Source organism: Coloeus monedula, assembly GCF_965178545.1.
Source record: "Coloeus monedula genome assembly, chromosome: 1".
NCBI classification, from domain to species: domain Eukaryota; kingdom Metazoa; phylum Chordata; class Aves; order Passeriformes; family Corvidae; genus Coloeus; species Coloeus monedula.
The window spans coordinates 75735021-75746857 of record NC_138781.1 but is presented as its reverse complement, the minus strand read 5'-3'; the positions used below and the strand labels follow the sequence as shown (position 1 = coordinate 75746857).

General features: G+C 40.7%; 1 protein-coding gene across 1 annotated transcript in view; it reads left to right on the top strand.

Moving 5' to 3' along the window:
- Window positions 1-9775: 9775 nt before the first annotated feature.
- Window positions 9776-11837, top strand: part of CDH20 (cadherin 20) — a gene marked incomplete at both ends in the record, with an annotated part of 36487 nt that continues 34425 nt past the window's right edge. The window contains one exon of the mRNA XM_082281269.1: window positions 9776-10018. Coding sequence (XP_082137395.1) covers window positions 9776-10018 — 243 coding nt within the window. The remainder of the gene's footprint in view (window positions 10019-11837) is intronic.

Here is an 11837-nt window from a genome sequence, read left to right as displayed (position 1 = left end):
AGAACTAACTGATAAAAATGCAGATCCATAAGTAAGAAAGAATACATTAAGAAGGTATGTAAGAAGAATCTTTTTGCTGAAGTACACATACAGAAAGGATCTTCAAATTATTTGAGGTGTTACATGAAGTGGCTACCAACAGTGGGAGAAACGGGCCTTGATGACCCTGCAGTTGCTGCTTATAGGGTTTCTCTGTGGTCAGGGTCATTAGTTCTTTGTACACCACCAATGTTTTCCTGCCTAAAGAGAAGGTGTGCCTAGATATTAAAGAGGCACCAAATGACCTCTTAGTGACCACCAGTAACAGTGAATGGAAGCCACACCTTCTTTCAGGTCAGTTCTCAAAATTTGCACTGATGTGCTCTACTGGATCACTGAAAAGGCTTTAAAGCAGTGGGGAGGCCCCTAGAATTTATATGTGAATAAAATTTTTCTCTAAGACTTTTGACAAACAAGTGGAGAGGAGCAGAACTACAAAGCCTGATTTATTATGGTTATGTCTTTCCCTCATAACTCTTCCTTCATACACAATAATTTCAGCTCCTTCCAGCTCCCGTGTCATAACAGCCAAAATACCTCAGTTACTATTCCAGAACTGCATGCAAGATGATCCCTCGGTCAGAGAGATTGTATAACTGCCCATACTTTCCTCAGTGGGAATGTTAACCTGAATCTTCTTTCTCTAATTTACCTGCTAATCCCCAGGGAGCAGATAGAAATGCTGGACAAACAGTTGGACTCAATGATCTTAGAGGTCTTTTCCAACCTTAATGATTCTATGATTCTATGAAATACAGCAATCCTTGGGATCTCTGTCTTTCACAATGCTAGTAGAATATCAGTGCAATTATATCCCTGCATAAACTCATTTCTCTGGGAAATCAGACTCAAAACAGCTGCAGAAGATTCTCCCCTCTGAAGGACAGCAACCAGATGGCTCACAGCAGATAATGGAAGGATGGGAATTTTGGCCAAGGATACCTCAGCTCTTACAAAAGCTGCTATTACATCACCATTCAAATTGAATACTAAGACAGATGGAGCACAGGGTTTTGGAGTCTTCTCTGAATGATTCACCTGTAACAAACTGACAAGCAAAGAGCTTGCCAGCAAGACAAAAAAATCTTTTATATTCTAGTAAATGCTAGTTCTTCTTAGCCATTAAGCAATCCAGACAGAGGAATTGCTTCATCTAAGATACTCATTTTATGTCATGGGAGGCACTGGGAAAGCTGGAAACATGTCCCAGCAGTGGATTATGAAGAAGATGAAAAATGTAAGGGGTAGGTGTTGTTAGAGCCTGTCACATTTATAGGGGACAATTAGATAATACATTGCATACACTCTCCGTGGAAACTGCAACAATTGAGTTTGAAGACCAAATCTAGAGGCTGGTATGCAAAGCATCTGAGGTTGTTTTTCAGGCTTTATGAACCTTTTGCTTGTTGTCTTAGAACCAGAACAAATGAGGTCAGCACACATTTATTTCTTCTTACTTTATTCTTTCAGCTTGAAAGTGTCCTGTGAAGGCGAGGCACTCGTATTCTGTATTTCTATAAACACTTTGAAGCTAGGTGATAAAAACAAGGTAGACTCTAGTAGTTCAGAAAAGAGAAGGAGGCTGTAAGACTTCTTTTGTTGGTTTGCTTTCATACACACTAGCTTGGAGTTGACTTGAAAATGTTCATCCTGTTGGTTAGTAGCTTATGTCCTCATGCTCAGACAAGGCAATCAGTGAGATCAGGGCAGGTGCAGATGCCAGTGTTGTACCACTGAACAATGTCAGAATCAAGAAATATGAATTAGAGGAAAGATTTTCACCTCTTAGATCACCTACAGCTATTTTCTAAGTTAATTTAAAGAATACCCTTTCCCTATGAAAAGACACAACAACAACAACAAAAATACAAGTAGACAAATCAAAAACAACAACAGAAAAGTCCACTACCCACTAAGTGCCAGTGGGTGCATGCAGTAATTATGAGAGACGGCAAAATATTGATTTCTGATTAGAAATTACCTGTTCACTTCTTCATCTTCAACAGCTGCTTTTGAAAATGGGTTGGTTTGGGTCCATTTCTAATATGACAAAATGCTGTATGAAATGCCAAATTAACAAGGAACACAGTCATAATGAAACTAGGAAGTTGTCTTCACCATAAAGAAGCACATAGGCCCTTACCAATCATTGGTTTTGATCTTCATGCATGGGAAGAAATATTACCTCTACCTGGTGCAGACAGACAGCTGCTCCTCATATCTGTCACCAGATAGGAGATAACACCTTTTCTGTCTTTGGCATTTGGGGTTATCAGAGAGCCTTATCATCTATCCAGCAGCCATGGAATAAGAAAGAGACCATTTTTCACTGCTACATGGAAATATGTCATATTGTGGGGACTAGTATGCACAAAATGCAATGTTTTGTAGCTAAAGAACATGACCTGCTACCATAGTCACCATGCAGCACAGACAGGGACACCTCAGGTTCAAAATGCATTCCGGGTGTGCAACAGGAACAGGTTTTGTCCCATAGCAGGGGAGTGGCAGATGCCTGTATTGCTCAGAGGCCTTGAGACAAATCTGAGCAAAGGCTCCTGGTACAGTTGCAAAGAAAGGCCGCACTTTGGGGAGAGGAAAGGCTTTATGTTTTTTTAAAAAAAAAAACTATATGTGCTAGTTTACATGAACATCAATTCACAATTTAGAGTTATTTGTACAGGGTTTTTGACAGCATGGCAAAAGTAGTCAGGATGTGAGAATTAAAAGGAATTTTTTTGCTTAACGATGAAAGCATAATTAGTATGATTTTCATAAGTTTTGTGTATCTTTGCACATCCTTGATGAAAGAGGGATTGTTTTATCTGAAATTTATTTGAATTTTCCAGTGTATTTGCAATGCTACACTTAGTTCCTGTTGAGGCTGACTTCAGCAGAGTTAGTTAAGCCAGCACGGAGCTTTAGAAACTGTCCTGTACTTCTGTACTGCTCTTTACAGTGGTATTTATAGTGCCTTACACTGAGTAAAAGCTGGGGATCAGATCTTCCCCTGGTGCAAGTTATAAGCATAATTCTATTTAGAAATGTTTACTTTGTGATTGTGTGTGTCTTTCATTCTTTTTGATCTTTTTATGCATCTATAACCGTAGGGCTGGGATTTACACAATGAGACTCCCTGTGTCGTTCTCTGGGATTTTTCACTCTGCAGACATTCCACATCTTTGAAGGACTTCAGATCTTGAGCAAAATGAGTTCACTGATGTGTCCCAGGAGAGATTGTTGACTAGTCTGTAGATGGACTTTTATGACAATAGATTGTATTTTGAGTTAATGTTTATGCGCCATATGCTATATTGTCAAGTTTCATTGTATTTATGAAGATCTTAATAAAGCGAAGTAAAAATAAAAATACATGTTCAGGCCCAGTCAGTTTTCAAGAAAAGTAACAAGAGCCTCTTGATTTTTCCCTTTAATTTAAACTTGCCTCTTGATTTTTCCTTTTAATTTAAACATGTCCAGAAAGTATAACAGGTAATGATAAGAGTAGGACTGTCCTGCATCAGAGATTAAAACAGGAAGTTCTGGAAGTAGTACAGAAATATTTAGGACTATAATCAGGCAGCCTGTTTAGAGATATGTAATTTAGGTACTGCAAGCATTAGGATTTCTAAAATCATAGAATCACAAAATCACAGAACGGGTCAGTCAGAAGGGACCACACGGGGTCATCTGGTCCAATCTCCCTGCTCCAGCTGGGTCATCCCAGAGCCCGTGGCTCATGATTGCGACCAGACAGTTCTTGTATATCCCCAGTGAGGGAGACTCCACAACCTCCCTGGACAATCTGTTCCAGTGCTCAATTATCTGCACAGTAAAGAAGTTCCTCTTCATGTTCACGTGAAACATCCTGTGCATCAGTTTCTACCCACTGTCTCTTGTCCTATCGCTTGGCAGCTCTGAGCAGAGCCTGGCTCTATCCTCTTGACGCCCTCCCTTCAGATACTTACAGAAATTGATGAGGTTCCCTCTTAGTCCTTCTTGAGAATAAGCAGGCCCAGCTCCCTCAGCCTTTCCTCATAAGAGAGGTGCTCCAGTCCTTGATCATCTTCATTGCCCTCCACCGGACCCACCCCAGGAGCTCCATGTCTCTCTTGTACTGAGGAGCCCAGAACTGGACAAAACACTCCAACCTATAACCTCACTAGGGCTGAAAAGAGACAAGTATTGCATTAATTTCTTAAGAAATTTTAGTTCCTGGATCAGTGGAGCCTCCATCCCTGGCAGGCGTTGTTAGCACCTATTGTGGTGGTCTGTCTGGTGGAGAATACAGCAAACAGCTTCTTACTGACTGGTGCTCCTGTGGGCTTATTGCAAAGGTGTCTTATGACAAAGCAGCAAGCAAATGAGGGTACAGGAAACCTAAGAACTAATCTGTGAAAACATAAAAGGATAATCCATTTCATGGTGGGTAAATAACTGCACAGTGCTTACAGTGCACCTCCACCTTCGTTTGAAATATCAGAATTGAGAAATTCAAGGAACAAAATAAATAGCTCATTTGGAGAATTCTTTTCAGTCAAATTTAATTTCTTCTTCCTGTGTTCATCACCAATTTGTTTAGTTTCTTCTGCAAAATACTGGGGGGGAAAATCTTTAAATGTGTCATTAAACACAGAAATCATTTTCCTTGGCATATTCCTAGTGCAGTGTATGTGCTGCTAAGAAGCTTGACATATTTGAAACACTTACTTAAGAAGTATCACATGTATTTGTGTATCCATGTACAGAGGAAATAGAAGGGGGAGTTTAAAACTGGTTGCCCCTCTTCCCCACTTTCTCTTTCAAATGAATTGCCCTTGCTCAAGCAATGTGCCTGCATGGGATCCACTAAGGCCTGTAGTATTCTACTAGAATGCTGAGTCCACACAGCAAAATCTATTGTAAGGACCAGGCATAAAAGATATAAGCATGTAATTAATTTTGCGAATGCAAATCGTCCACTGACTTTCTGGGACACCACTTGCTCATGTGATGAGTACACTAAGCATGTCAGTAAAGCTTTTTAACTCTGAGTTTTTTGACTATAAAATCCTTGGCATTTATGTAAATATGTATTGAGCACAATACATTTCAATCCCAGTGGAACTCTCTGGTGCCCATATGGTCATCCAAACTATTAAAGTTTTTTATCCTTTTGTTGGAAGTGTTGTTCTCTTCAGAATTAACAAGATAAATGGGTCACTTGCAAGAAATGACAGAAGCTGGTTGTGGCAGTTATTTCATTTTCTTTTTCATCTTTGCCCAGAATTAGATATTTAATTAAGAATAGCTTAATTACAGAACAAATATGTGCTGGGGGCAGGGAGGGAGGATGTTTGTAAAATTGGAGCATGAAGAGTATGGAATATGCCTGCTTTAATTTTCAATATGGGCTAAAAGAGAAATTAATATTTTCATTGGTGGGAAGTGCATTATTTAGACTCTTTTTAGTGTAGAACAATTAGGTAGTTCCTTTGTACAATGTATAGATCACAAGTAGCACAAAGTTCAATCAGATCTGCATGCATCTTCATGAAACCAAAAGCCACATTTGTAACTCCTGACTGACAAGAAAAAAGAATTTTCAGTAATGTTTGCAAGGCAAGAACAGAGAAAGTAACCTAAACAACTGAGCTTATAATTAAATATTAATCTCAAACACAGGGGACGTATACTCAAAACGTATTCACTTTGGGTCAGGGATATAAACTGCACAGATACACCTAAATGTTTTACAATGGACTACACAACTGTGAGAAATGAAATGAAACATTTAAGTTATTCTTGAAAAAAAAGTACCCTCTGAAGAAATCTCACAGATTTTGGTCATGTAGTCTCCCTGGGCTCAATAATTTTTGTGTCTGAGCAAGGCAAACAAGATTTCCCTCTCTTTACTGCCTTCAAATTCTTTGCACATCCCCATGCTGAGTCATGAAACTTGTTTCTGTAATATATTTGATATGGCAAGCAGAATGTCACCAATTCCATCTTTGCAGATTTCCTTAAGAATGCCTTTTGAGGGGCTCCAAGAAACAACTTGCATTGAGGGAACATTAAAAGTTTGGTTCTGCCCCACTCAGGAATGCCAAGAAACCCTTCCTGTGTGATGGGTCCCCCTTCTTCCCTGCAAGGAACAGACTCTGCCTCCAAGCCTGAGCCATCCATCTGTGGCAAAAACCCCTATGGGCCACCTAAGTCTAGAGATCTCACCAAGCTAATACACCCCAAGCATCTGTCTTTTACCCTAACCAAATGTTGTGTCCACAGTCTAAGTGACCCTGTATTCATCCCTCACACGCAGCTGGTGAAGAAGCCATCTCCATGAGTCCCTCTGAGGCACTAAGTCACCCATGGCCTTAACTGTAGCTCAGCCATCGCTTGTGCTACCACACAGTTCAAACCCTAAATGTATGTGAGTGCCGTTTTACGCTGCTGAGAAATGCATTCCTTGGCCTGCAGGCCTTGCAGATGCAGAGACCTAGAGTACACACCTGGGGTTGGTGACACTGTGGGAAGAGAACCAGAGAGATCAGCAGCCCCTCAGCCAGAAGTTAAGAGGTATCTTTCATCCCTTTAACACCAGCTGAGGGCCTGAGACATTCTCCTTCAGTCTCAGTGAGTGACCATTGTGGACTAAACACTGATATTAATGGTATCAATTTTCCTTTAGGGGAGGAGCAAAATGCAGTGAGTTTGAGCCTGCTTGCTCATGTTTTGGAAAGGCATGAGAAACAAGAAACTCTGCTATTAACAGAGAAAAACCCGTTCCACTTCAATACTACTGCTTTCTTCCATTTCTACGAAAAGATATGACCATGTCACCATGGGCTGGCGTTAAATGGGGAAACTACTGGTACTCAAGGAAGGAACATCCTTTTACAAGACTTTACATTATTTAGTGGCAAGTTTCCAGATAGTTGCAATACCCCAGAATAAGACTCCATTGGAATAATAAATGTTCTTAGGGATGTTGCTCCCGGGGACCACTGGGTTGCACACTGTTTTCAAGAAAGGTTCCTCATGGAACTGCACATTCAAATGACAAAAGCTGTTACCACAGAGAGCCTGAAGCATTTATGTCCCTACTCTTGACGTTTTTTCCACTGCTTTTACTTACCTTGCTTCTTGCTGACTTACACATGTGGATGAAAAGCATCCTGATGACCAGATTTCTTTTGCTATTGCCTCATTACAGGTATACTAGTAATTCTGCAAGTTCATTTAACAATGATACCTCGCCTAAGCACTGTTGATCCTTGATGGCTGAACTTAACTGCAGGAGACATCTGGCACCATTAGTTTTGAATTTGTGGTTTGAGAACTCACCTACAAACACAATTCTGATTGCCACAGAAATTGGTCCATCATGTTGTATCACCTCTTTGTCACATAAACAAAGATGTAACTGATCTGTGCAGTAGCCGGAATTTCTTAGATGCCCATCCAGGCAGGACCTTAGCTGCTGGATCATAGCCTGACCCCACTTTCTCTTCCTGTTGCATGGCAGAGCCAGTGGTGGGTCCCCTCAAATTACATTGGGGGGTGGTGGGAAGCTCTTCCCCACATTTACTCACCAGCAAAACATGGGTTGTAAATAATTTCCCCCTGATTTTGCTGAGAATAACTTCCTGTTTAGAACATGCCAAGAGCATGGTGGGCGTGCTTACGTGCAGAGGGCTTCAGCCTTCTTTCCCCAGTGTAGAGGTGTGTCGGCTGTTAGGAGTGAAGGTGTCACAGGACAGAGAGAGGCAAACCCTGCATACTATTGGACTCCGGTTGTGGGCATCAGCAGGGGCTGTGAGCCTTGTCTCTGCCTCTTACAAAAAGCTGCCAACTTTTTCATTAAGTGACAGACACACAGAGATTACTGTGGTCCTTCTGGGCTTGTGCTGCTTAGGTAAATCCCCATTCTTTGGTTTTGCAGACAATAAATCCTAAGATATTATGTAGCCAGTGTCAAAACAACATTGTCTGTACATTGCTCTGCTTAGAAGAATTTTACCATGTTCTGTGCTTATAGTTTTGTCCTTCTTTGTTGTATCTATTCAGTCTTAGGTTGTAAACTTTTTCAAGGTAAAGGACCCATTAGTTTGCTACACTTCACAACTGTATAGGCTAGCAGCACTGTGTAATCATACTTCTTCTAGGCTTTATAATTGGAAACATTATCTTGTGTAGAAATTAGTCTTAGATGGTAATTCTGGCTCTACTTCCCCTGTGGAAACCTCTTCCAGATTTACACTGCCATTTTCAGATTTCAGCCAACTTTTGGATTAATTTCTGAATTTCTGTTTCAGTAGATTTCTAAGTGTACCCAGTTCTCCAGCTTTACCAGCCTCAGTGCTGGGGAATTCTCAAACACTCTCTTCTTCTCTGTTAAAAATGTTGCATTGCCTCAGTCTTTAAAGTCATGCAACTGTCAAATACTTTTTATGATTTTGAAATCTTTCAAGGATTTCAATTGTAAGTATTTGACAGCCATCTCCTGCTACATTTATTTCCACAGGATAAAACAATTAATTAAGCCTAAACACCTAAGTGTAGAACAGCAGTAAAAAGAAGGGTGAACTACTTGCTTAAGTCTCAGAGCTCCATGTGCCTTTCCTAATGAGTCTGTTTGTCACAAAAAAAAGAAGTGTTCTTTAAAAGAACAGCAAAAATACTGGGCCAACAGAGGATGTATGGAGTGTTTTGACAGAGTAACTTGCGCACAGCACTAGATCATTATGTTCAGCAAAATGGTGAAGGAAAGGTTTGCTATAATCCATAGCCTGGAGTGAGGTCACCAACTAAACTGACTTCATGACAAGAAAAGACCCTAGACTGATGAGAAAGTGTCCTCTGATAGAGGTCGGCATTCCTTTGCCTAAACAGGTCTTTCAGGCCTGTGGAGGAAAGAAATGTGTTAGCTTGACTTGCTTGGACATACAGTACATAGCCGCCAGCACTGTGAAACCTTTTGTGGGTCATAAAATGATTAACTGACCATTCAAATTCTAGAAATGTTGCATTTGTAGCAGCAATCAGCTCCTCAGAGACAAGGCAGCAGAGTGTGAAACCCGAATTCAAAGAGCAACAGAGAGGCTGAAAGAATAATTAAAACTAGAAATAACTTGAAGCTGCTAGAAATTATATTCAAGGTTTGCAATATAGCAATAATATCTGTATTTATGTAGACATGTGCATGGATATATGTGTAATGACAATGACATAGTTTCCAAACAGAAAGATGGTTGCCAAATATTGTTCTCCACCTATCATAATTTTCCAGAGTGAACTGGTTTTAAATATTCTCTGAGGACTTCTGGTCATAAATATTTCTGAAGAGTATGCACTTAGCTCATGCCAATCAATATCATAAAGTAACCCTACAGCTAAATTAGCAAAGTAGAGATCTCATGCTAATTGACTAAACCCTGATGTTTCTTGTACCTAAGGCTCCAGGTCTGCAGCTTATATGATAATAGTATTTCTGGTTTCGAAAGGTGTGCATCCTGATGTTACAATTTTATATAGAAGATGAAATACTTTATAACATATCTACCTATTGAGGAAACTCATTTGCCTTGAGGAAAAAAGCATTCTCTTATGAATTTCCTTTGACTTTACAGGATACTGTGTTTCTGAGAACCAGGATTTCTCCTGGACATTTCAAAGGACTACACAGAGGACCTACTTTTTTCTCAAGGGACCCAAGTTACTGTGTTTGGACTTTTAAGTCAGTCCTAGTATACGGATGTGGACTTCAGGTAGAATGAGCAATGCAAAGAACTTGTTTGGACTTGGCGTCTCCTTGTATTTTTGGGGACTGATGGACCTTACTACAACTGTGCTGTCAGGAAGTGCCAGGCCCCTCACTGAAGGGCAAGAAGACAACCTGTCAGACAAGCTGCATCAGCGTATGAAGAGGAGCTGGGTGTGGAACCAGTTTTTTGTTCTGGAGGAATACACAGGAACTGACCCTCTCTACGTTGGGAAGGTAAGACCCGCAGCAGGAGGATGTCTGGAAGAGTGTATCCATCTGTGTATCTGCAGATTGTGGTGAAACATGGGATGTTTCCACAAGTGCCTTTGCCTTCTTTCTGGCAGTGAATTTATCCGCATTAAATTCACTTCTGCTCCCAAGAGCTTTTGCCCCATGTCACCTTTGTTTGGGAAGAATTTCTGCTTCAAGGGGCTGTCAATATAGTTGCCTATTTTAAAGAGATCTGCTGCATCAATCATCATCTGTAATTTGAGGTGTGCAGCGATCTTTCCAGGGACTCCTACAATGTCAAGGCAAAGCAAGGTTATATTGACATATAAGGATTAGGAAAGAAAGGAAGAGTTTGTGATCATGCTTCTGTCCATGATCAGGTCAGCTAAAAGCTGCAATTCAAAATCATATTAAATAGCCAGTTTCCCTTGAAAAAACTGACATTTCAGTTTTTGTTTTCTGCAAATCTCCAGGGTCAGAGTATCTTCTGACTCACCATATCTTGACTGCAGGTTAATTCTGTGGACTACAGAGAAGTTGCTCCAGATCAAGAAGTGTAAAGGGACAGGTCATTAAATCCAACCATGAAGGGTCCTATTTTTGGATCCCTTATACCCCAAGAACCTACCCATCAGTACAGATATGTGTAAAATGTGTTCCTGAGCTCATCCTATATACTTGGTAATATTTGGCATTTACTTTCCTGTGTCTCCTTGAGAAAGAGGCTGATGGAAATCAGACCAGTGACATCTGCCATCACAATCTGCCTCACTATAACCATCCTCCTTTTTTGTTTTGAGAGACCCTGAATCGCTGACCCTGTATTGATCCTGTTATTCAAAGTTTTATGGTCAGCATCAAGTTTGCTTCTATTCTACTCCAAGGTGGCAAATCTGGACAAAAATGTGGAGAGAGTTAATGTACTTAAGTGTTTGAACAATACAATCAAGATTTTACATGCCTAGAATATCAGATATGGCTATGACAAGTGGAGACTATGTATAGTTATATATGAAAAACAAAGAACTTAGAATGTCAGAAAACAATTCCTTCACATTTTATTGCTTATTTTTTACATGATATATGCTCCATTTTTCCTTCCAAGTTATCCATCTGCAGGGAAAAAAAATGTTACATATCCAGAGGCCCAGTTTGGACTCATATTTATCATTCTACAACCCCATAGAGCTAAACTGTGCTCTCAGTCACACCAGTATAAATCAAAATGAATCCACAGCTTCGAAAGACCTCCTCCTAAATTATCCCTGCACGACTGACAGCAAGATGAGCTCTTCTTCCTCCCACAGCAATGGCATAACTAGTGATTGCCTCCAGATGAGACCTCATTAGTCTTCATTCATCTGTGCACCTAGCTTTTCAGCTCTTGATATCTCTATTGATTAAAGAAATTAATATTTGTTTTCATGCAATTCCCGGCTTTGGAACAAGGGCCAGACTTATTATTTCACATTCTCAGTTACATCTGAAATGACTTCAGGCTTCTACTTGTGAGCCAAATCTTAGGTAAAACAAGTACAGGGAGAAACCGGCTCATATTTTAGACCCGACAATGTCATTAGGAGCACATGCACTTGGCACGGTCAGCAGCACTCCTGAGCTTGCCACCACTCGGCTTTGCCCAAGGGAAGGACACCAAGACAGCTCTTCACGGCCCGTGCCCGCCACTCTGAAGCCCAAGCTGCCGTCGGGGAGCTCTCTCCAAGTCTGCCTGCGCAATGGCTGTGCTCGCACCGGGGTGCGCAAGGGCTAATTAGCTCCCACGGCTAACAGGGCCAATTAGTCCCACGCACTGCTGAGCTGA